This window comes from Bos indicus, chromosome 5, assembly GCF_029378745.1.
Source record: "Bos indicus isolate NIAB-ARS_2022 breed Sahiwal x Tharparkar chromosome 5, NIAB-ARS_B.indTharparkar_mat_pri_1.0, whole genome shotgun sequence".
Taxonomy (NCBI): Eukaryota; Metazoa; Chordata; class Mammalia; order Artiodactyla; family Bovidae; genus Bos; species Bos indicus.
The window spans coordinates 70,364,356-70,390,676 of record NC_091764.1 but is presented as its reverse complement, the minus strand read 5'-3'; the positions used below and the strand labels follow the sequence as shown (position 1 = coordinate 70,390,676).

The 26,321-nt window shown below is 40.4% G+C and overlaps 1 protein-coding gene across 4 annotated transcripts in view; it reads left to right on the top strand.

Moving 5' to 3' along the window:
* The first annotated feature begins 881 nt into the window (after positions 1-881).
* The window catches only part of CRY1 (cryptochrome circadian regulator 1), a 96,414-nt gene continuing 70,974 nt past the window's right edge, over positions 882-26,321 (top strand). For 3 of the 4 annotated variants that reach the window (XM_070789661.1, XM_070789662.1, XM_070789660.1), the window contains exon 1: positions 885-1,936. In XM_070789661.1, the coding sequence (XP_070645762.1) occupies positions 1,779-1,936 (158 nt within the window). In that variant the 5' untranslated portion in view covers positions 885-1,778. Of the gene's footprint in view, positions 1,937-26,321 lie in introns of all 4 variants that reach the window. The other variant, XM_070789663.1, reaches the window with a different exon arrangement.

Genomic DNA, 26,321 nt, shown 5'->3' with positions numbered 1-26,321 from the left:
GTGCCAGTTTCATTCAATAAGTGATTGTTGAATGAACATAAAGTTATTGCATGCCTAAGGAACAGCGATTCCCTTGTAGTTTAGTCCCTAAAGAACCTGCCTGCAATGCAGGAGACCCAGGTTCGATTCCTGGGTGGAAAAGATCCCCTGGAGAAGGAAATGGTAACCCATTCCTTGCCTGGAGAATCCCATGAACAGAGGAGCCTGGCAGGCTAGTCCATGGGGTCGCAAGAGTCGGACACGACTTAGTGACTAAACCAAGAACAGCAAGGCCTGAAGTTCATTGTCCTTAGAGGGGTAGGCAAAGTCCCCATCGCAAAAAGCCCTGTAAACCGCACTAGGTGTAAGAAAGGAAGGCTGACATGTTGACAACAGAGATAGTATTGAGGAATTTCAGGGATGCCTGGCACCACCCTCCGAATTAATTCTCTTCTCCAGAGCTCATACAAAGATCCAGTACCGCTAGGGCCACAAGAATGAGAAGGGAGCCAGCTCTATACACTCCAAAGTAGGGTTGGGTTCTCCAGCTAAAGCTGGATGGAAACGCATGTTTTGGGCTCTAAGTCGATGTGGAGCCTCCTACTCTGCTCTTTCCACTCCATCCTGCCCTCACTCATTCCCCGCCGGATTCCCCCTCCGACTCCTGGAAGATATCGTGATGTCTCCACGCCTTCCGCTAACCCCGCGGGAGGAACCCCCGAGTGCGCTCGGGTTCGCCGGCCCCGCCCTCCTTGACTCCGAAACGCAGCAAGAGCGCACGCGCGCCTTCACGGGCAGAGCGCGAGCTCGCGAGCTCCCCGCATCCCCGTGCTCATCCGGGTCTCAGCGAGTCTCAGCCAATGGTGGACGTTCACAGCCCCCGAGGGCGGGGCTAAGCCTTCCCTCACATGGGGCCTCGGCTCACTCTAGGCGCATTCAGGCAACCGCGATTTGTTGGCCATGAAAAGGGACAGAGGCAAAGTGTCCAGCGTCTGGGAGAGGACCAATGGATTTGACATGGAGCAGCTGCCGCCTCCTAGAAGCGACTGAAATGCAAGCTGATTCCCCAGTCGGAGCGGCTGTAGTAAACACACTTCAGAAACGTGAGGTGCCGGTGGTCACGTGGGGAATGCGCCCTCCAATGAGGAGCCGAAGGCGGGGCTGAAGCCGCTGACGCGGCGGTGGCGGCGGAGTCACCCGGGCAGCCTCGGGACGGGTCACCGGCCGGCAGCGGTCCAGCGGCCTCGACCACCGCCTTGCGTGCTCTGTCCTCACTTCTCTTACCCGGGCCGAGAGGCAGCGTGGCCGACAGTGACTGAATTCTCTCTCATCCTTGTCGGTGGCTCGCCTCAGGCGGGGCCGTCTGCTCCTCAGGGGCCGCCTCGGTGGGCGAGGTTTCCGTGCAGAGAACCTCTTGGGGCTGCCCGCGCCCGCGCGGGCCCTGGTGGAATCTCGGGCTTGTGGAACTTGGTCAGCCTCCGGAGGTCCGGGGACCTCGAAGTTATGCGTCTTTTCCAGTCGTTGGCGGCGGGTGCCGGCTCCTAAAGGGCGTCACACGGGGACTCCGCTGACTGGGCAACCTCCATTCATCTTCCAGCTGCGCCGCCAGCGCCCTCTCCCTCTCCAGTCCCCTCCTCGGACTCATCTTTTCCTTCCCCTCCTCTGCTTTCCTCACTCCTTGGGTGCGGCGATTCTCCTGCGTTCGGAGGTGTCGGTTATGAGCTGGACCCTCCTACCCTGAATTTCTCGGCGGAGGAGCTCGGCGGCGCCGCACCGCGCTCCCCTCCCTCGCCCCCGGGATGGGGGTGAACGCCGTGCACTGGTTCCGAAAGGGGCTCAGGCTTCACGACAACCCCGCCCTGAAGGAGTGCATCCAGGGCGCCGACACCATCCGCTGCGTCTACATCCTCGACCCCTGGTTCGCCGGCTCCTCCAACGTGGGGATCAACAGGTGGCGGTGAGTCAAAATCCTGTGGGAAATTGATTTCGCTGTTTTAATGAATCAAGACTTTACATGCCATCAGCCAGACCTGAGAATTGAACTCTTGCACCGCCTTGCCCGTACTGTTTTAATTATTGCAGGTGCTCTAAGCATTAAATAGAAAGGACTTAATACTGAGGCGAGAGAGTTCCGGCAGCCAGAAACACCTTGGCCTTCAGGTGTGAGTTACGTGTCTCTGCGCTCGTAGGAATTCTTTCCCTGGATTTATGGAGAATTCTTAGTGGTGGAGTTAAAGAAACACCCTTCCAGTTCTCAGTGGCCCGTGTGTTGATTTCCTTGGCCTCTGTGGCATTTGGGATTGCGGTCTTTACTGTTTACGTTTGTGTGTTAACTCATAGTATGGAGAAAATCATTCATTCAGTAGAGTCCCCTCCAAATCTAGTTTTCTTCCACCTTGAGGTTGCCAGAGAAAAAGCAAGGGAAACATTTCTTTGCTCAGCTCTTCCTCTCAACTCCTCCTTGTGGTTGGCTAGACAAAGCACAGTTTTTCTTTCTAGGCAAAGTATAATCCTTCCAGGATTTAGAGCGCAGGAAGAAATCTTAGAGAAGCTTTATGATCTTTTCCTGAAATGCCAGGCCAGATGATTATTAGGCCCCGTGGTGGAAATGAAAGCATTGTTTCAACAGAGTATTGATCACCTACTGTATAGCAGGGCTTCCCTTGTGGCTCATCTGGTACAAAATCCCCCTGCAAAGCGGGAGACCTGGGTTCTATCCCTGGGTTGAGAAGATACCCTGGCAAGGGGAAAGGCTACCCACTCCAGTATAATGGCCTGGAGAAATCCATGGACTGTATAGTTTTTGGGGTCGCGAAGAGCCTGACACGACTGAGCGATTTCACTCATTATCACTCACAGCCACAGCTTTAAACTGTATACCAGCCACAGCTTTAAACACCAGGGATACAGTAATGAATGAAACAAATAGAAATTCTTGTCCTTTTCTAGCACATGTCCCAGAAAGTAGGTAGTAATGTAGTGATGATAAATGATGTGCGGAAATACAGCTTTTTGTGTACAAGGGAGTGGGATTGGAATCGGGAGTTTAAAATATGAAGTGAAGTGAAGTGAAGTGAAGTCACTTAGTCGTGTCTGACTCTTTGCGACCCCGTGGACTGTAGCCTACCAGGCTCCTCTGTCCATGGGCTTCTCCAGGCAAGAATACTGCAGTGGGTTACCATTTCCTTCCCCAGGGGATCTTACCAACCCAGGGATCAAACCCGGGTCTCCCACATTGGAGGCAGACGCTTTAACCTCTGAGCCACCAGGGAAGCAGGAAAAACTCAGAGAAAGGGACAGTTGAGCAAGATAATGAAAGAAATAGATTACAAATATCTAGGGAAAAGCATTCCAGGGAGAAGGAACTCTAAGAAAAAGGGCCTGAGGTGGAATATGCTTAACCTTTAGAAGGAGCAGCAGAAGAAACCAATGTGACTGGAACAGAGAGAGAAGAATGGTAGTGTATGAGGTCAGAGATGTAATAGGGCCAGACTGAGTAGAGTTTTATAGGCAGTTGTCAAGATTTGGGCCTTTACTCAGACGAAAATGGGAATAATTTTAAGATTATGAGCAGAAAAGTGATGTGATTTGACTGAAGGTTTTTTTTTTAAACTTCTCTGGCTGTGGTTCTGAGAACAGACCAAAATTGTGGGGTGGAGGTGGACAGGAAGCAATAAGACAGGTTAGGAGTCAATTGCATTCATCCAGGTGAGATATGATAATGACTTGGACCATAGTGATTATGGTGGACATAGGGAGAAGAAGTCAAGTGCTGAGTATATTTTGAAGGTGGAATTCACAGTATTTATTGACAGATCTGGTGTGAGAGAAAGAGAAGGAATTAGGAATAGTTTCAAAATTTGAGAAACTAGAAGGGTGAAACTGATCTTTGCTAAGTGGTCAGTTGAAGAAGCCATTGAGAGGGTGATTTGAGTTTTCTTTTGAACTTGGTTAGTATGAGATATTTATTACACATCCAAGTGGAGATAGCAGATAGATAGGTCTAGAGTTAAGGTTAGAGATCCTGGCAGGAGGCATAAATTAGAGATTCATCACTTTATAGGTAACATTTAAAACTATTAATCCATTCATTCATTGACCAAATATATGGTATGCATCTACTATGTGCTAGACACTTTTAGGTGCAGGGCATTTAAACAGAATAGCTAAAAAATCTCTGCTGTGTTGAAGCTACATTCTAATAGAGCCGTGAGACTATATGAAAACATTATGTAAATTTGTGTAGATAGAAAAGAACTGAGCCCTGGGTACTTGAATGTGTTTAAATTGTGAACCTGTGGAAGAAGTAGCATAGGAGTTTGAGAAAAAACATCTGGTAAGATAAGAAAACCTGAAGATAATGGTGTCATAGAAGCCAAGTAAAGGAGAGTGGCTCAAAGAAAATGTTTGACCTTTGTCAAGTTGCTCATCATGTGAGATGAGGACTGAAAATTGAAAATCATATTTAGCATTTTGAAATCATAATCTTGACTAAAGTGGTTTCAGTAGTGTCAGGGTCAAAAGCCTTTTTCGACTGGCTTGAGAGAGGCTGAGAGGAGAGAAGGTGGGCATAACTCACATAGATAGCTCTTTTAAGTTTTCCATTAAGGGGGGATCAGAGAAATGGTGTAGAAGAAGGTGAACTCAAGAAAAGATTTTTTTTTTAAGATGAGAGAAATTACAGGATATTTGTGTTCTCATGGAAATAATACAGCAACTGTATATAAAACATTTTCATTAGCAGAATTGGTGTCATCATTGATTCTGGAAAAAGATAATACTGTTATATATTCTAATCTATTCATATCTTAACAATAATATAGTAATAAGTCTCTCTTCATAATATTGTTAGGAGAATTAAATTAGTTAAAAGATGTAAAATGCTTAAAATGTAAGTGGTACTAGGAAGTGCTTATTTGCTGTTTACTCTTAAATTGAAAGTCTTAGGTAAACAGTATCTACTTAAATGCCTACAGTCAGTTTCTTCTAGAGTACTTCATAAGTTTATGACATCTAATCTATTGAGTCCTGTAAATTAGGGGTTGTGTATTACTTAACTTTGTACACCCAGCAACTCATATTGCTGAATAGTGAGTGAAATAAAACTGATAAGTATAGGAATCCCTTGGATAGCAAGGAGATCCAACCAGTCCATCCTAAAGGAAATCAGTTCTGAATATTCATCGGAAGGACTGATGTTGAAGCTGAAACTCCAACACTTTGGCCACCTGATGTGAAGAACTGACTCATTGGAAAAGACCCTGATGCTGGGAAAGAGTGAAGGCTTGAAGAGAAGGGGATGACGGAGGATGAGATGGTTGGATGGCATCACCGACTCAATGGACACAAGTTTGGGTAAACTTTGGGAGTTGGTGATGGACAGGGAGGCCTGGCATGCTGCAGTTGATGGGGTTGCAAAGAGTCAGACACGACTGAGCGCCTGAACTGAACTGAGGGGAATCCCATATTTTCCTTTTTAAAAAGGATTTTTTTTCACTACTAAATATTGCCCTTGATGAGTAATAGATAGGTAAAGATATAAATAATGAATAGAGACAGACTTTCTTCCACTGATGACTATATAAAAAGGAGGGACAGAGTTTTAGACTTTTCTCTCAGCATCAGATTCAGTGCTTTCATATAGTGGTAACTCAGTTACTGTTTGTTGATGAAATGACATCCTGGAGTCAATAGTTTTATGTTTAAACAACTTTGCTACCTCACTTATTGACCATAGAATAAGGTGCAAACACCTTAACTTGGCATTCAGGCTATCTTGTGGGTTTTGGTCTTCTTTCCTTTGTATCATTTCCTTTAATTAACATAATTTCCTAGATTTTTGGATTTAACACAAAAACAAATTTTAAAAATCTATTTTGCATAAAAGAAAATTAACAAAATTATCTTTTGATGTTGCTGTAATTTCATTTAAAAAGGGTACTTTCTAAAGCAACTAGAGAAAGAACAAGCAAAACCCAAAGTTAGCAGAAATAATAAAATCATAAAGATCAGAAATAAATGAAATAGAGACCAAGAAAACAATAGAAAAGATCAATGAAACTAAAAGATAGTACGTTGAAAAGATAAACAAAATTAACAAACATTTAGCCAGACTCACAGTATATTAGAAAGCAGAGACATCACTTTGCTGACAGAGGTCCGTATAGTCAAAGCTATGGGTCTTTCAGTAGGCATGTACAGGTGTGAGATTTGGACCGTAAAGAAGGCTGAGTGCTGAAGAATTGATGCTTTCAAATTGTGGTGCTGGAGAAGACTCTTCAGAATCCCTTGGACTGCAAGGAGATCAAGCAGTCAATCCTAAAGGAAATCAACCCTGACTATTCATTAGAAGGACTGATGCTGAAGCTGAAGCTCCAATACTTTAGCTATACGACGTGAAGAGCTGACCCTGATGCTGGGAAAGATTGGGGGCTGGAGGAGAAGGGAAGTGACAGAGGATGAGATGGTTGGGTGGTATCACCAACTCAATGGACACAAGTTTGAGCAAGCCTGGTGTGTTGCAGTCCATGGGTTGCAAAGAGCTGGACACGACTGAACGACTAAACAGCAACAACAAACCAGACTCATCAAGAAAAAAAGGGAGAGGGTGCAAATCAGTAAAGTTAGAAATGAAAAAGAAGACATTACACCACAAAAGTACAAAAGACTGTAAGAGATTACTACAAGCAACTGTGTGCCAATAAAATGAACAGCCTAGAAGAAATTAGCAAATTCTTAGTAAGGTGCGAATCTCCCAAGACTGAACCAGGAAGAAATAGAAAGTACAGCAGAACGAGTTATAAGTACTGAAATTCAGTCATTGATTAAATAACTCCCAATAAACAAAAGTCAAGGACCAGTTGGCTTCACAGGCAAATTCTGTCCAACATTCAGAGAAGAGTTAACACTTATCTTTCTGAAACAAATCCAAAAATCTGGAAGAAACACTTCCAAAATCATTCTGTGAAGCCACCATCACCCTAATATCAATCAGAAAAAGGCACCACCCCCCAAAAAAGAAAATTACAGGCCAATATCACTGATGAACATGGATGGAAAAATCATCAACAAAAGACTATTAAACTGAATCCAACAAAACATTAAAAGGATCATACACCATGATCAAGTGGAATCTATCCAGGGATGAATAGATTTTTCAATATCCACAAATCAATCAGTTTGATACACCACATCAACAAATTGAAGAATAAAAACCATATGATCATCTCAGAAGATGTAGAAAAAGCTTTTGATAAAATTCAACATCCATTTATAATAAAATACCCCAGAAAGTGGGCATAGAAGGAAAATACCTCAACATACTAAAGGCCATATATAACAGACTCACAGATAGCATGTTGTTGTTGTTCAGTTGCCCAGTCGTGTCTGATTCTTTGCAACCCCATGGACTGCAGCACGTCAGGCCTCCCTGTCCTTCTAGCATACTCAGTGGTAAAAAGCTGCTTTTCCTCTAAGACTAGGAACAAAACAAGTATGTCCACTCTCACTACCCTTATTCAACATAGTTTTGATGACACAAACAGATGTACTTCACGGTCTTTTTGTTTCCACACAAATGTAAAAATTTTTATTCTAGTTCTGTGATAAATGCTATTAGTAATTTGATAGGGATTGCTCTGAATCTGTAGAGTGCCTTGGGTAATATACTTGTTTTGACAGTGTTGATTCTTTCAACCCAAGGATACAGTAAATCTTTCCATCTGTTGGTGTCATCTTTGATTTCTTTCATCAGCATCTTATAGTTTTTGGAGTACATGTCTTTTGCCCCCTTAAGTCAGTTTATTCCTGGGTATTTTATTATTTTTGATGCAATAGTAAATTTGATTGCTTTTTTAATTTCTCTTTCTGCTCTTTTGTTGTCAGTATATGAAAATGCAATAGATTATTATGCATGAATTTTGTATCCTGCAATTTTTATCCTATTCTTTGATCAGCTCTAGCAGTTTTCTGGTAGTGTCTTGAGGATCTTCTAATTTGAAAGGTTACATGAATCTAGTGCTCATAGCAACACTGTTTACAGTTGCCAAAATATGGAAGCAACCTAACTGTTAATCAGCAGCTAAATAGATAAAAATGGATAAAGAAGATGTGGTATGTGGTGTGTATATACACACACACAAAATTGAATACTATTCAGCCATTAAAAATTCAGAAAATTTGGTGTTTGCAATAACATAGACAGACTTGGAGGGTATTACATTAAATGAAATGTCAGACAGAAAGAAATGCTATATGATACCAGTTATATATGGAATCTAAAAAATACAACAGTAGTGAATATAACAAAAAATAAACAGAATCACAGATGTAGATAACAAAGTAGTATTTACTAGTTTTTTACTAGTGTTTACTAGGGAGAGGAGGAGGTAACAACTATTGAGTGTAAGGTACACTGTGAGGATGTATTGTACAACATGGAGAAAATAGTATTTTATAATGATTGTAAATGGAGTGTAACCTTTAAAAAATTGTATAAAATAAAGTAAATGCCTTAAAAATCCCAATTTCTTTATCTGTACTCTATTTTATAAACTTCACTCTTATTTTTTTAGCCATATTATTGACATGCAGAAGAACCCAAATGAACTTTGGCCAACTCAGTATAATTGACAAATTTGAAACTGTATATATATAAGATATACAATATGATATTTTGATATATGTATACATCATGAAGCTCATTTTTGATTATTCTGTTTCACCTTGTATTTAACACTGTCCTCTTTTTAAGTTGCTTCCAAACAACATTTAAACATGCTTAAAACCAATTCTACAAAAAGATAAAGAAATAATAACAAAAAAACAAACAGAAACAAAACCTACCCTTGACATTCCTCCCCTGAAGCTTTATTTCTCAATTCCTTTATAGCCACACTTCCTGAACAAGAATGTCTAACACAAACATGGGTCTAATACTGGCTGACTCCATATCTTTATCTCCTGCTCTACCTTGAACCGACTCTAAACTTGGTTTCACTCCCACCTTCACCAAAACTGTTTTCATTCAAAGGATACTTTAAAACTTCATTCCTGGACTTTTAAATTTTTGACACATTTGACCATACCATCTTGTTCTTCCTTCTGCTTTGGTTAGAGGACTCTCCTGTGTTTATTTTTCTGCCAGAGTTGTTAGCAACCTTCCTTTACTTCCATTTCTCTCTTTTCAACCCTTAAGTGCTCCTTAAATCTGTAGTCTCTACCCTCTTTTCATCATTTTGAGGTAATCTTCTCTCTTCATAAAGTCGGTTACCATCTATATGCTCAGAATTCACAAATTAGTATCCTCAGCCCAGATCTCTCACCTGATCCTCAGATGTGTATCCAATATAATATTTCCTCCATATTTGAATCTTGGTTTATTACCCTAAACTCAATTTGCTGAAAACCAAGTTCATCTTTTCCCTTACCTCTTTCTCAAAAACAAAAATCCCAAACTGACTTTTCTTGTGTTTCCTATCTTCGTAAATAACATTGCCATTTGACTAGTTGCTCATACAGTTTATATTGCCAGAGGAAATACCAGTAACCTTAGATATGCAGATGACACCACCCTTATGGAAGAAAGTGAAGAGAAACTAAAAAGCCTCTTGATGAAAGTGAAAGTGGAGAGTGAAAAAGTTGGCTTAAAGCTCAATATTCAGAAAACGAAGATCATGGCATCTGATCCCACCACTTCATGGGAAATAGATGTGGAAACAGTGTCAGACTTTTTTTGGGGGGGCTCCAAAATCACTGCAGATGGTGATTTCAGCCATGAAATTAAAAGACGCTTACTCCTTGGAAGGAAAGTTATGACCAATATAGATAGCATATTCAAAAGCAGAGACATTACTTTGCTAACAAAGGTCTGTCTAGTCAAGGCTATGGTTTTTCCTGTGGTCGTGTATGGATGTGAGAGTTGGACTATGAAGAAGGCTGAGCACCCAAGAATTGATGCTTTTGAACTGTGGTGTTGGAGAAGACTCTTGAGAGTCCCTTGGACTGCAAGGAGATCCAACCAGTCCATTCTGAAGATCACCCCTTGGATTTCTTTGGAAGGAATGATGCTAAAGCTGAAACTCCAGTACTTTGACCACCTCATGCAAAGAGTTGACTCATTGGAAAATACTCTGATGCTGGGAGGAATTGGGGGCAGGAGGAGAAGGGGACGACAGAGGATGAGATGGCTGGATGGCATCACTGACTCGATGGACGTGAGTCTGAGTGAACTCCAGGAGTTGGTGATGGACAGGGAGGCCTGGCATGCTGCAATTCATGGGGTTGCAAAGAGTCGGACACGACTGAGTAACTGAACTGAACTGAATTGTGTATTAATTTATTCAACAAATAAATGTGTGTTCCTACTGTGTGCCAGGCTTCCCTGGTAGCTCAGTTGGTAAGGAACCTGCCTGCAATGCAGAAGGCCCTGGTTCGATTCCTGGGTTGGGAAGATCTGCTAGAGAAGGGATAGGCTACCCACTCCAGTATTCTTGCGCTTCTCTGGCTCAGCTGGTAAAGAATCTGCCTGCAATGCAGGAGACCTGGGTTCAGTCCCTATATTGGGAAGATCCCCTGGAGAAGGGAATGGCTACCCACTCCAGTATTCTGGCCTGGAGAATTCTATGGACTGTATAGTCCATGGGGTTGCAAAGAGTCAGACACGACTGAGTGACTTTCATTTTCACTGTATGCCAATATCTTTGCTAATTTATCTGGATAAAATGGTAGTCAACAGATAAATTCTCTGTCTTCAGGGTGTTTACAACGTAGGAGGGATATATTCAGAAATAATCACAGAAATACATTTTTCTGTCTCCATTGCCACTTTAGTCTATACTACTATCTTTTTGCATAGATTTTTCATAGTTTATAAATTATTGTTTGCTCTTCTCTGATTCCTCCTTTACACAGCAACCAGAGTAAACTTAAAATTGCTAATATGATCATGTCCTTTACTAATTTTAAACCTTCGATGACATTTATTTACCCTTACATAAAGGTTCAAATGGGGCTTCCCTAGTAGCTCAGCTGATAAAGAATCTGCCTACAATGCGGGAGACCTGGGTTTGATCCCTGGGTTGGGAAGATCACCTGGAGGAGGACATGGCAACTCACTCTACTATTCTTTCCTGGAGAATCTCAAGAATGGAGGAGCCTGGTGGGCTACAGTCCATGGGGTCGCAAAGAGTCAGACACGACTAAGTGACTAAGCACACACAAAGGTTGAAAAAGCCATAGCATGGTTTAAAATCTCTGCGTAATCTGGTCTTCTGCTTCATTTCCCAGCCTCTAGGGATTGCTTCACTGAGGCATTTGAAGCCTTGAAGTAGGAGATGGATCTTATTACACAGAGGAAAGAGGGACGGGAACTCCAGACTGAGGAAATAACATAAGGGAAGGTTCTATATTTTGATACTGGTGAGAAGGTTGATGTAACTGAATCATATGGGTGCATAAAAAGATAGGTGTTATTTCGTATTCTTTTGGTTCAATGCTTTAGATGGTTGCCTTACTCAGATGGGCTTAAGCAGAAAGAGGGTTTATTGCCAAGTGTAATTGAATGATCCAAGGGAAATTGGCTTCAGACATGGCTTGATGCTAGGGCTCAGAAGGGCTGAAGTCTCAGCATCTCCAAATTTTACTTATTCTACATTAGCTTTTCAGGCAGTCTGTCCTCTGGTGGTAAAATATAGCAATAACAATAGTAGATACAGAGTAAAAAAGCATTTGCATCTGTCCCCAAAGTGGCAGCAAAAGTCTGTGGCACTTCAGTGGCTCTGTTTGGGCCAATTTGAATCAATCATTGTGAACCTGGTATCTGAGCTGAAGTTGTATGCCTCAGCTTGATTGAGCTGAAGTAGAATAAGTAGGAAGTAGGTGGATGCCCTAAAACAATAGAGGTCTATTATATGAAAACTCAGATCAGAAAGTAGGACCAAGTCAGAAAAACTTTGACTCCGTTTAGGGAAATATAACTTTAGCGTCTGAGTGAATGATGGAGGAAAGAGACCCAAAAACAGTGTGGAAGCTTTATCAGCAGTTCAGTTGAAAGATAATACAGAATTGAATTAGGGAAAGGGCTGTAAGGAAGGGGAAGGTTGCAAGAGAGTAACTGTAGAGTTGCAATAAATAGTTTAGGTTACTGTCTGTAAAAGGCAGTTTTCATAGTGGAGTGTGAGGCAGAGAGTAGAATATAAGATTCTCATGTTATATGCCTCTTTGACAATTAGACATTAATTAAGTTAGAGAACACAGGCATATATCATGTTTAGATGATCTGTCTAAATACGTATCACCTAAGCTCATGATGAATTTGATGTGCTGCTAAGGTACCGGCATGGGAAATGGAGAAAATAGAAGTTCAACTTTGGGGATCACAGACGTTAGAGCTGTGGTCATGGGAATAATTCCTATACAATTAACAGGTTAAGCATAACTGATGATACTGGATAGAATCAGACCCATCAGTACCTTGAAGAATGCTGTATTTAAGATGAATAGGAACTGGTGAGACAAGAAAATCAGAGAAGTCAGGAGAATGATGTATCATGGAAACCAAAGGTGGTAAGAATTTTCCTTCATTGTGCTAAAGAAGGCAGGTTAGAATGAGTTTTGACAGTTACGCAAGAAAAATTTGTCAAAGACTTGAAAATGGGCAGAAGAAATTACTGTGTATCTGAATGCCCTAGATAACTGTGTATCTGAATGGGCATTGGACTCTCTAGGACCTAGAGGGCCCTCTAAGAATTATATTACTTTGATTTAGAGATATGTATTTTTGTCCTTGGTTGACTAGACTGTTTTACAACTCTGCAAAAAGGGGCTAAAGTTAAGTTGTAGAAAACCAATAATGGAACAAACATTTCCTACCCGTACCAGTGCAGTTATTCCTGTTCATGCCATGCAAATGAATTTCATAGACTGGACAATATAAACCTCTGAGAGTCAGATTCTCATTTGAACCAGATTTAACAACTTACTGGTTGCTTCATTTATTAATGAGTTAAATAAAACCTTTCTTATATTCATTTCATGTCTGTATGAGAGTCTACTCCAAGGAGATTAAACCAGTCAATCCTAATGGAAATCAATCCTGGATATTTATTGGAAGATGTGATGCTGAAGCTCCAGTACTTTGGCCACCTGATGCAAAGAGCTGATTGATTAGAAAATACCCTGGTGCAGGGAAAGATTGAGGGCAGGAGGAGAAGGGGACGATGAGGATGCGATGGTTGGATGGCATCACTGACTCAAGGGAGGGTCATGAGTTTGAGCAAGCTCCAGGAGATGGTGAAGGAGAGGGAAGCCTGGCGTGCTACAGTCCATGGGGTTGCAAAGAGTCGGACACAACTGAGTGACTGAATAATGAGAGTCACGATTTGACCATTTTGCAAATTATATTTTAACTGTTACAAAGGCCTTTGGTAGACTTGGAGAAAGCAGCTTTAATGTAGTTGTAAGGACAGATATCAGACTGTGTAGGATGTTACAGAAAGTGTGTATGTGTGTGTCTGGCTGGTGTATGGGAGGATGGTGATATTTGAGGGACTGGTGGAGAGAGTTTTTATGGGAGAAGTAAGACAAGCTGAAGCCCTGCGTATTTTTTGGAAGGAATGATGCTAAAGCTGAAACTCCAGTACTTTGGCCACCTCATGCGAAGAGTTGACTCATTGGAAAAGACTCTGATGCTGGGGGGGGATTGAGGGCAGGAGGAAAAGGGGACGACAGAGGATGAGATGGCTGGATGGCATCACTGACTCGATGGACATGAGTTTGAGTGAACTCCGAGAGTTGGTGATGGACAGGGAGGCCTGGCGTGCTGCAATTCATGGGGTTGCAAAGAGTCGGACACTATTGAGTGACTGAACTGAAGTGAAGACAGGCTGGATGCACAGGTTCTGGACAGGCTGAGGCAAAGTGAACTTTGGGTAGATCATTAGATTTAAGTCAAGGCAGTGAAATCACCAGACTTATAGTCCAGACAGGATGATAAAGAGAAAATAAAATACATAGATAGGATGAGTAGTGGACTGTCTGAATGTGTAGTCCTTTGAATGACAGACTGAAGTGAGTTTAGAACATCTGGCTGTCCTAAAACCTAGATACTAGTCCCTCCTTTCCTATTAAGTAGCAGTTGGACTGACTGTGAGTAAGTCACTCCTTTATAGTCATCAGTAATGTTCATTAAAAGATTGTTATTTGCCAGGTACTTGGCAGGGCATGATGCTAAAGCTGAAACTCCAGTACTTTGGCCACCTCATGCGAAGAGTTGACTCATTGGAAAAGACTCTGATGCTGGTAGGGATTGGGGGCAGGAGGAGAAGGGGACAACAGAGGATGAGATGGCTGGATGGCATCACTGACTCGATGGACGTGAGTCTGAGTGACTCCGGGAATTGGTCAGGGAGGCCTGGCGTGCTGCGATTCATGGGGTTGCAAAGAGTCGGGCACGACTGAGCGACTGAACTGAACTGAACTGGCAGGGCACAAAGATGAAGGTCATAATTTTTTCCCATAAAGAAACTTTCATACCACTCAAGGACAAATAATTAGAATATAGGATGTTAAATAGGACTTCTGTAGAAATATTCTGAAATATCTGGAACTCCTCCTCTCTCAAACCAGTATTTCCCTTCCTCCTCCCTCCCACATATCACCCTTCACCACCTCTATCCTAATCCCTCCTCCCCTCTACCAGGGTTGTCTCTCTTCTGTGCTAAGATTATCCTAATATGAAGAGGGAGGTACTAAAAAATAAAAGCCCTCTTATCTGATATCATTGTCTTTGAAAAAGACAAGTATAAAAAAATAGCATAAATATACATTATTTTGACAGCTTTTGATGTGGAGTGAAATTCTAGGTCTCAATTCTCTCTCTTCTTTATCTTCATTTGCTCCTTAGGTGATTTAACCTAGTCATATGCTTGAATACTTCATGCATGTCCTACCCTGACCTCTATCTTGAATTACAGACCTAGGTATCCAGTAGTTTTACTCAGATTTCAAATAAGCATCTTAAACTTAATTTTGCCTCCCTCTCTACCACCTTCCGTGGTTTCTCTGCGTCACATATGGCAACATTCACCTCATTCCTCTGCAAAAACCTAAGAACCATCTTACCTTCATTAGTTTTTTCCCACTCACAACCCTGTCTCTAGTCTTTCTGAAATTATTATGGCTTTTCCTTCAAAATCCCATATTCATTCAAATTTCACACTTCCACTGCCATCATACTTTCCAGGTCACCAATGTTTCTTGCAGGATTACTGCAGTAACCTCCTAACTTCTCTACTTCCATCTTTATACCTTCTTTCTCAGTCTGTTCTGAGTGGAAGCCAGAGTAGTAGTTTTAAAAAACCTTAATCAGATTAGGTCATTCCTATGCTCTAAAGCCTCCAGTTGACTTCCAGGGTATTAACATTTTTGCTTCTCTGTCTTTCAGTCACTAAGTCATGTCTGCCAGGCTTCCCTGTCCTTCACTATCTCCCAGAATTTCCCCATCTGTTTGCCAAGCAGTGATGGGACTGGATGCCATGATCTTAGTTTTTTGAATGTTGAGTTTTAAGCCAGTTTTTTTAAAATTGATTTATTTATTTTAATTGGAGGGAAATTACTTTACAATATTGTGGTGGTTTTTGCCACACATTGATGTGAATCAGCCATGTGTGTATATGAACCATTCTGAATCCCCCTCCCACCTCCCTCCCCACCCCATCCCTCTGGGTTGTCCCAGAGCACCAGCTTTGCATGCCCTGCTTCATGTATCGAATTTGCACTGGTCATCTATTTAACTTATGGTAATACACGTGTTTCACTGCTGTTCTTTCATATTGTCCCACCCTTTCCTTCTCCCACATAGTCCAAAAGTCTGTTCTTTACATCTCTGTCTCTTTTGCTGTCTTGCATATAGGGTTGTCATTACCATCTTTCTAAATCCCGTGAAAATGAAGTCACTCAGTTGTGTCCAACTCTTTGCAACCCCATGGACTGTATAGCCTACCAGGCTCCTCAGTCCATGGGATTTTCCAGGCAAGAATACTGTAGTGGGTTGCCATTTTCTTCTCCAGGGAATCTTCCCTACCCAGGGATTGAACCCAGGTCTCCCGCATTGTAGGCAGACACTTTACTGTCTGAGCTACCAGGGATATATATGTGTTAATATACTGTATTGGTGTTTCTTTTTCTGACTTACTTCACTGTATATAATAGGCTCCAGTTTCATCCATCTCATTAGAACTGACTCAAATGCATTCTTTTTTATAACTGAGTAAATATTCCATTGTGTATATACATCACAACTTGCCTATTCATTCATCTGCCAATGGACATCTAGCTTGCTTCCAAGTCCTAGCTATTGTAAATAGTTTAAGCCAGCTTTTTCACTCTCCTCTTTCACCTTCATCAAGAGGCTCTTTAGTTCCTCTTTGCTTTCTGCCATAAGGGCGGTATCATCTGCATATCTGAGGTTATTGATATTTCTCCTGGCAGTCTTGATTCCAGTTTGTGATTCATCCAGCCCAGCATTTCGCATGATGTACTCTGCATAGGAATTTAATAAGCAGAGTGACAATATACAGCCTTGATGTACTCCTTTCCCAATTTGGAACCAGTCCACTGTTCCATTTCCAGTTCTAACTATTGCTTCTTGACCTGCATACAGGTTTCTCAGGAGTCAGGTAAGGTGGTCTGGTATTCCCATTTCTTTAAGAATTTTCCACAATTTGTTGTGATCCACACAGTCAAGGTGTTAGCGTAGTCAGTGAAGCAGAAGTAGGTGTTTTTCTGGAATTCTCCTCCTTTTTTTATGATCCAACGGATGTTGGCAGTTTGTTCTCTGGTGGCTCAGACAGCAAAGAATCTATGTGCAATGAAGGAGACCTGGGTTTGATCCCTGGGTCAGGAAGATCCCTTGGTGAAGGGAAAGGCAACTCACTCCAGTATTCTTGCCTGGAGAATTCAATGGTCAGAGGAGCCTGGCAGGCTACAGTCCTTGGAGTTGCAAAGACACGACTGAGTGAATAACACTGTTAGTCATTAGGGAATGCAAAGCAGAGCCACAGTGTGAATTTACTTTACACCCACTAGGATAGTTATTGTAAAACTTCTTTTAAAGGAAAATAAGTATGGGTGAGGATGTGAAGAAATCTGAACCCTCATACATTGTTGGTTGGAAGTGTAAAATGATATGGTCACTGTAAAAATTGTTTGGTAGTTCCACAGAAAGTTGTAAACAGAATTTCTCATGGCTGTGTTATGACTCATACCATGTGACCAAGCAGTTTCACTCTTAGACTACCAGGAGAATTGAAAGCAGGTATTGAAACAAAAAACTTTTTGTGAATGTCCATAGCAGCTCAGTGCACAGTCACCAGAATGTCTATCAACTGATGATGGGTAAACAAAATGTAGTATATCCGTACAATTGAGTGTTATTTAGTGGATAAAAAGGAACTATGTCCTGGATGAATGTCTAAAACATTATGCTAAATGAAAGAAGTCAGACACAAAAGATCATACATTAAATGATTTCATTCATATGCAATATTCAAAATAGATAAATCCATAGAAACAGAAAGCAAATGAGTGGTAGCCAGGGATTAGGGAAGGGAGAAATGGAGAGTGATTGCTTAATGGGTACAATGTTCCTTTTGGGGTGATGAAAACGCTTTGAAACTAGAAGAAAGATAGTGATTATGCAACATTATGAATTGAACTAAATGCCACTAAATTGTACACTTTAAAATGAGTAAAATTATGTGATATGTATTTTACCTCACAAAATTACAAATAGCTTTCTTACATATTAGAGATTGGCTAACTTTTTGTATAAGGGCCAGATGATAAATATTTTAGATCTTACAACTTCTGTTATAGCTACCCAAATTTCCTCCTGTAGCATGAAAGCTGCCATAGAAAATATGTAAATGAAATGAACATGTCTGTGTTCAAAAAAAACTTTATTTACAAAGCAGGCAGCTGGATTGACCCATGGCCTTACTTTGCTGAGCCTCTGCTACATATACAGAGCCAGGTAGAAAGTATCATAGTAAGAAAAATCCTATTTTTTTTTAATCCTATTTTTAACAGCAACAAAGAGAGATGAACAATACCCAAGTGATAACTTGAATTCAGATACAAAGAGATTGTTGATTGGATCTTAGCTTTTATTTTTCTTGCATAGCTCTTCAGTCTTTTTATCTTATTCTTCTGTTCTATCATTTTGTCTCCAAGCACTTGATAAATTTGGAGAAGGCAATGGCACCCCACTCCAGTACTCTTGCCTGGAAAATCCTATGGATGGAGGAGCCTGATAGGCTGCAGTTCATGAGCCTGGTGGGCTGCCGTCTATGGGGTTGTACAGAGTCAGACACGACTGAAGCAACTTAGCAGCAGCATTTGATAAATTAATTTTATATTCTTTTTAAGTTCATCTGAAGATGCAGATCTTTTTGGCAGATTTTTCTTCTTGTTGCTTGTGTTCTGTTTTTATATTAATATGCTGGGTTTTGAAGTTTTTTGCTTGCTCTGGAATTATTTTTGTGTTATTTACATGAACATTGTCATCTTTCTTTTGATTTTATTCATGTTTAATGTAGGGAACTATATTTTACTTTTATAAACATTTAAATTAAAATGTAGTAAAAATCACTTTTACCCAAAAAAGTTGGTAAAATCACTTTTATACATCTCTTGAGTTTTAATGCACAGAACATTACAACCATCACCAAAATCAAGATCCAGAATGGTTCCATCATTCCTGAAAAATTCATGCTATCCCTTTGTGTTAAAACTTCCCCCCCACCCCGTCTTAGCCCTTTAGCAACCACTGATCTATTTTGTGTTTTCCAGAATGCCATAGCATGTTGCCTTTTGAATTTGACTTCTTTTATGTGTGTGTATGTGCTCAGTCAGTCAGTCATGTCCAACTCTTTGCGATCCCATAGACCGTAACCCAGCAGGCTCCTCTGTCCATGGAGTTTTCCAGGCAAGAATTACTGGAGTGGATTGCCATTTCCCGACCCAGGGATTGAACCCATGTCTCCTGCGTCTCCTTCATTGGCAGGTGGATTCTTTACCACTCAGCCACCTGGGAAGCCCCTTGGCTTCTTTTACTTAATATCAAACATGAATTTGATATTCATCCATGTTGTTGTAGGTAACATTAGTTCATTTCTTTTCATTGCTGAGTAATATTCCATTGTATAAATGTACTACAGTTTATCCATTTCCCAGGTAATTGACTATTTGGATTGTTTCCAACTTTGGCAGTTACAAATAAAGCTACTGTGTAGCAAAGAGTTAACAGGCCTAAGATTGCTGTTGCTAGTAAGCCTATTTGCAAGATTGGCTCTTGGCTATTGTCTGGAACTTGGATTTTGAGAGTGTTCCCACCATTCTCTAACTGATGAGGGTGATTTATGTGCCTAAACTCTATGCTAAACACCTTCTTTCCTTAAAGAAGTATGGAATTTTGGTACATGCTATAAGCTACTGTGACTATGAGCAGCCCCCAATAAAACCTTGTACTCCTGTGTCAGGGAAGTTTCACTGGTAGATAGTACTTCACATACACTGTCATAAATTCATTGATGGAAGGATTAAGTGCATGCATCCTGCTGGGAGAGGACTCCTGGAAGTTTTCATCAGGTTTCCAATTTTACCCCATGTGCCTTTTTCCTTTGCTGGTGTTGCTTTGTTTCCTTTCTCTGCATTAAATCTTAATCCTGCTGCTGCTGCTGCTGCTGCTAAGTCACTTCAGTCATGTCCGACTCTGTGCGACCCCATAGACCGCAGCCCACCAGGCTCCCCCGTCCCTGGGATTCTCCAGGCAAGAACACTGGAGTGGGTTGCCATGTCCTTCTCCAGGCAATCTTAATCCTAAGTATAACTAATTATATGCTGAGTCCTGTGAGTTCTTCAAGTGAATCACTGAATCTGGGCATTGTCTTGGGGACCTCCAGCATAACCACTATAAACATTCACATACAGGCTTTTTTGTGTGAACATGGTTTTCATTTTGCTTGAGCACATATTTAGGGGTGAGATTGCTGGGTCTTATGGTAAGTGTTTATTTTACCTTTATTAAAAACTGCCAAGTTGTTTTTATACCATTTGCAAATGCAAATTGTACCATTTTGCATTTCCACTAGCTATGCATGAGCATTCAAGTTGCTCCTTATCCTTGTCACCATTTGGTATTATCAGGCTCCCCCCCTCCCATTCTGATAAGATGTAATGGCATCTCATTGTGGTTTCAGTTTGCATTTTTATGTACTTATTTCTCATATCCATACAATATTTAGTGAACTGTATGTTCTAATCTTTTGGTTTTTTTTTAATTGAATTATTTTTTATTGTTGAGTTTAGAGTTCTTTACATATTCTGGATCCAAGTTGTCAGATGTATGATAAATGATTTGCAAATATTTTCTTCCATGAGTAGATTATCTTTTCATTCTTTTAACAATGCCTTTCAAAGAACAGTTTAAAATTTTTAAGTAAAATTCTGTTTGTTAATTTTTTCTTTTATGGGTTATAGTTTTTATGCCATGCCATATGTATTGTCTTTGCCTAATCCAAAGGTGCAAGGATTTCTCCTGTGTTTTCTTTTAAAACTTCCATAGTTTTACATTTTATATTTAGGTCTTTGATTTGTGTTTAGTTAATTTTTGTATAAGGTGGTGGTGTATATCAAAGTTTATTTGTTGCATATGGATCTCAATTGGTTCCAATACCATTTGTTGATAAGACTGTCCTTTCTCCATTGAATTGTTTTTACACCTTTGTCAAAAATCAGTGAGTGTATGTGTATTCATATATAAATGAATTTATTTTTGGTCTCTGTCTTCTGTTCCATTGATGTATATATCTGTCCTTTCACTGAAAACCATACTATCTTGAAATCACGTACTGTGATTTCTCCAAATTTGTTCTTTTTCAAAAAAAATTTTTGTCTATTCTTTTTCCTTTGTTTTATAAATTTTACAATTAATTGGTCAGTATTTACAAAAAAAATCCTGCTGATTGATTGAAAGTGCACTGAGTCTATAGCTCAATTTGGAAAGAATTGACATCTTAACAACATTGAGTCTTTCAGTCTATAAACATAGTATATCTCTCCGTCTATTTAGGTCTTTTTTTTCCCATGTGTCTTGTAGTTTCAGCATGTAGACTCTGGGAACTGTTCTGAAGCCTTCTGTTTTGTTAAAGTACGTATGTGTTCTAACTCCTTCCCTATTTATTTGAAACTATTTATAGTTTCCCTGGAAACTATACTTGGAACTGAAACATTGCATTTAATCTACTTCTCTTTACTTGGTGGCATTGGTGTGTGTGTGTGTGTGTGTGTGTGTATGTTTTGCTTAAAGGACAGTTACATTAGACTAAACCTTTTTGCTTTAGAGCTGAGTTCTACTGTGTGTTAACTGGTGTTAAAATTCTATACTGGGGTCTTTTCTGTCTAGATTAGGAAATACCTTTTCTCATGGAGGCATATTGTCAGGTTTTGAATTGTGAATCTTCCTCAATTTGGGGCCCTTGAACTGTTTTCAACATTTGAAGTCTGCCATGGTTGTTTGATTCTTTAAACAAAGTTACTTACCTCTTTGCCCAGGGCCATTTGTTTCTCCCCAGGCAAAAAGAAGCAGTTTGAGGGCAATAAAGAGTGGGATTCACTGAAGAAAGATTGGAAAGAATGGAAAATTAATTTTTTTAAGAGTCAAGGTGAGACCCTCTGAATCCCTTCATCCAAAATCAACAGTTGCTTACATTTTGGCACGTTTTCATTCATATTTTTTCCTGGCTATGTTTATCTTTCTCAAAGTTAAATATTCTTACAGTTTGAACTGTCAAAAAATGCTAAGGCTCTTTAGAAAAAAGCAGAACGTACTCATTGTTGACCCTTCTCTAGTCATCCTCTTCTCAACTCCCACAAACACCTGTTGGAATTTTTATTTGAATTGTAGTGTATTAAATCTATATATGAATTAGGAGGAATTGATGTCTTTGCCCCATTGTATCTTTCACTTCATTCTATAGTATATTTCTTCATTTACTTTGTTTATAGCTAAAATTTTATTGAAAGACATTTTTCTCCATTAAAGTCTTTTGTACTTTTGTTACATTTATTCCTAGAATCTTCATGTTTTCTAATGCTGTTGGATATAGTATCCAACTTTAATTTAATCCAAACTTTATTACTTTAAAAAATAAAATGATTTATTTGTTAGGAGAATATAGAGGTGATTTATATACATAAATGTTTACTTCTTATTTACCTAGAGAGTGTCAAATTTTCTAAGTATACATCATATCATCAGAATAATGGTATTTTGTTTCTTCCCTTACATTCCATCTAACTACGTTCTGTTTATTTGGTATTTATTTGTTTAGCTGATTGGTGTTTGTTTGTCTGACTGCACTAACTAGGATCTCTAAGAAGTATAGAAGTGGCCAGAAAGTAGTAGCTTTTCTTGTCTTAGCCCTCTTTTTAAAGGGAATCTTTTAATATTTCTCCATTGAGTTTGCTTTTTGCTTACATTTTTCATCAGTAGCTTTTTATCAGAGTAAACCAGTTAAGAAAAATTATTTCTAAGTTTCTAAGAATATGTTCATATAGGTGATTAAATTTAATCAAATACCACAAATATATTCTATGACTTTTAAATTTTATTTTGAAAAGGATAAAATATAATATACTTAATTTTTCAAAGCCTAAAGTAGAACTTTCTGGAGTTATTTCTCCACTGATCTCCAGTAGCATATTGGGCACCTATGGAACTGGGGAGTTCATCTTTCAGTGTCCTATCTTTTTGCCTTTTCATACTGCTCATGGGGTTCTCAAGGCAAGAATACTGAAGTAGTTTGCCATTCCCTTCTGCAGTGGACCACATTCTGTCAGACCTCTCCACCATGACTGATCCATCTTGGATGGCCGCACACGGCATGGCTTAGTTTCATTGAGTTAGACAAGGCTGTGATCCATGTGATCAGATTGGCTACTTGCCTGTGATTCTGGTTTCAGTCTGTCTGCCCTCTGATGCCCTCTCTCAGTGCCTAATAACTCCAGAAAGAATGAAAGGATGGAGCCAAAGCAAAAACAACACCCAGTTGTGGATGGAACTGGTGAGAGAAGCAAGGTCCGATGCTGTAAAGAGCAGTATTGCATAGGAACCTGGAATGTTAGGTCAGTGAATCAAGGCAAATTAAAGTGGTCAAACAGGAGATGGCAAGAGTGAACATGGACATTCTAGGAATCAGCGAACTAAGATGGACTGGAATGGGTGAATCTTAGCTCAAATGACCATTATATCTACTACTGTGGGCAGGAATCCCTTAGAAGAAATGGAGTAGCCATCATAGCCAAAAAAAGAGTTTGAAATGCAGTACTTGGATGCAATCTGAAAAATGACAGAATGATATCTGTTTGTTTCCAAGGCAAATCATTCAATATCACAGTATCCAGGTCTATGCCCTGACAAGTAATGCTGAAGTTGAACGGTTCTATGAAGATCTACAAGACCTTTTAGAACTAACACCCAAAAAAGATGTCCTTTTCATTATAGGGGACTGGAATGCAAAAGTAGGAAGTCAAGAAACACCTGGAATAACAGGCAAATTTGGCCTTGGAATATGGAATGAAGCAGGGCAAAGGCCAGTAGAGTTCTGTCAAGAGAATGCACTGCTTATAGCAAACACCTTCCTCCAATAACACAAGAGAAGATTCTACACATGGACATCACTAGATGGTTAACACTGAAATCAGATTGATTATATTCTTTGCAGCCACAGATGGAGAAGCTCTATACAGTCATCAAAAACAAGACCAGGAGCTGACTGTGGCTCAGACCATGAACTCCTTATTGCCAAATTCAGACTTAAATTGAAGAAAATGGGGAAAACCACTAGACCATTCAGGTATGACCTAAATCAAATCCCTTATGACTATACAGTGGAACTGAGAAATAGATTGAAGGGACTAGATCTGATAGAATGCCAGATGAACTATGGACGGAGGTTCCTGACATTGTACAAGAGACAGCAATCAAGACCATCCCCAAGAAAAAGAAATGCAAAAAAGCAAAATGGCTGTCTGGGGAGGCCTTACAAATAGCCGTGAAAAGAAGAGAAGCGAAAAGCAAAGGAGAAGAGAAAAGATATACCCATTTGAATGCAGAGTTCCAAAGAATAGCAAGGAGAGATAAGAAAGCCTTACACTGTGGTCAATGCAAAGAAATAGAGGAAAACAATAGACTGGGAAAAACTAGACATCTCTTCAAGAAAACTGTAGAAAATTCATCAAGAGATGGGAATACCAGACCACCTGACCTGCCTCTTGAGAAACCTGTATGCAGGTCAGGAAGCAACAGTTAGAACTGGACATGGAACAACAAACTGGTTCCAAATAGGAAAAGGAGTACGTCAAGGCTCTATATTGTCACCCTGCTTATTTAACTTATATGCAGAATATTTAATGAGAAATGGCTGGGCTGGAGGAAGCACAAGCTGGAATCAAGATTGCTGGGAGAAATATCAATAACCTCAGATAGGCAGATGACACCACCTTTATGGCAGAAAGAGAAGAAGAACTAAAGAACCCCTTGATGAAGGTGAAAGAGGAGAGTGAAAAACCTGGCTTAAAGCTCAACATTCAAAAAACAAAGTTCATGGCATCCAGGCCTATCACTTATGGCAAATAGATGGAGAAACAGTGGGAAAAGTGACAAACTTTATTTTTCTGGGCTCCAGAATCACTGCAGATGGTGATTGCAGCCATGAAATTAAAAGACACTTACTCCTTGGAAGAAAAGTTATGACCAACCTAGACAGCATATTAAAAAGCAGAGACATTACTTTACCAACAAAGGTCTGTGTAGTGAAGGCTATGGTTTTTCCAGTACTCATGGATGGATGTGAGATTTGGACTATAAGGAAAGCTGAGAGCCGAAGAATTGATGCTTTTGAACTGTGGTGTTGGAGAAGACTCTTGAGAGTCCCTTGGACTGCAAGGAGATCCAACCAATCCATCCTAAAAGAGATCAGTCCTGGGTCTTCTTTGGAAGGACTGATGTTGAAGCTAAAACTCCAATACTTTGACCACCTGATGCGAAGAGCTGACTCATTGGAAAAGACCCTGATGCTGGGAAAGATTGAGGGCAGGAGGAGAAGGGGACCACAGAGGATGATATGGTTGGATGGCATCACCGACTCAATGGACATGGGTTTGGGTAGACTCCGGCAGTTGGTGATGGGCAGGGAGGCATGGTGTGCTGCGGTTCATGGGGTTGCAAACACTACTGAACGAGTGAACTGAACTAAACATAGAACTTTTGACTTCCTTCTGCATAGTACAGGGAGTCTGAAATCTCATTTACCCCATCCCACATGTTAACATTTGCTCTGTGTTTTAATTCTGTCCTTTTTTAAAAATTCCATTAGTCATTATTACATAATTATTTCGTAAAGTCGGAGTTCATTTAGATTTACACATATATTTACTACTTTCTAATTTTTCTTACATACTAGGCAGTCATCTGAAATCACTTTACTTCTGTCTGAAACATATTTAGAGTTTCCTTTAGTGAGATCTTTTAAAGACATATCTTTTCATCTTTTATTATGGTACGTCTATATGTTCATCTGGAGTTATTGCTCCACACTGAAGGTCAGGAAGGGCGGCGGTGAGGAGATACCCCTCGTCCAAGGTAAGGAGCAATGGCTGCGGTTTGCTGGAGCAGCCGTGAAGAGATACCCCACACCCAAGGTAGGAGAAACCCAGTAAGACGGTAGGTGTTGCAAGAGGGCATCAGAGGGCAAACACGCTGAAACCATACTCACAGAAAACTAGTCAATCTAATCACACTAGGACCACAACCTTGTCTAACTCAATGAAACTAAGCCATGCCCATGGGGCAACCCAAGACGGGCGGGTCATGGTGGAGAGATTTGACAGACTGTGGTCCACTGGAGAAGGGAATGGCAAACCACTTCAGTATTCTTGCCTTGAGAACCCCATGAACAGTATGAAAAGGCAAAATAATAGGATACTGAAAGAGAAACTCCCCAGGTCAGTAGGTGCCCAATATGCTACTGAAGATCAGTGGAGAAATAACTCCAGAAAGAATGAAGGGATGGAGCCAAAGCAAAAAGAATACCCAGCTGTGGATGTGACCGGTGATAGAAACAAGCTCCGATCCTATAAAGAGCGATATTGCATAGGAACCTGGAATGTCAGGTCCATGAATCAAGGCAAATTGGAAGTGGTCAAACAAGAGATGGCAAGAGTGAATGTCGACATTCTAGGAATCAGCAAACTGAAATGGACTGGAATGGGTGAATTTAACT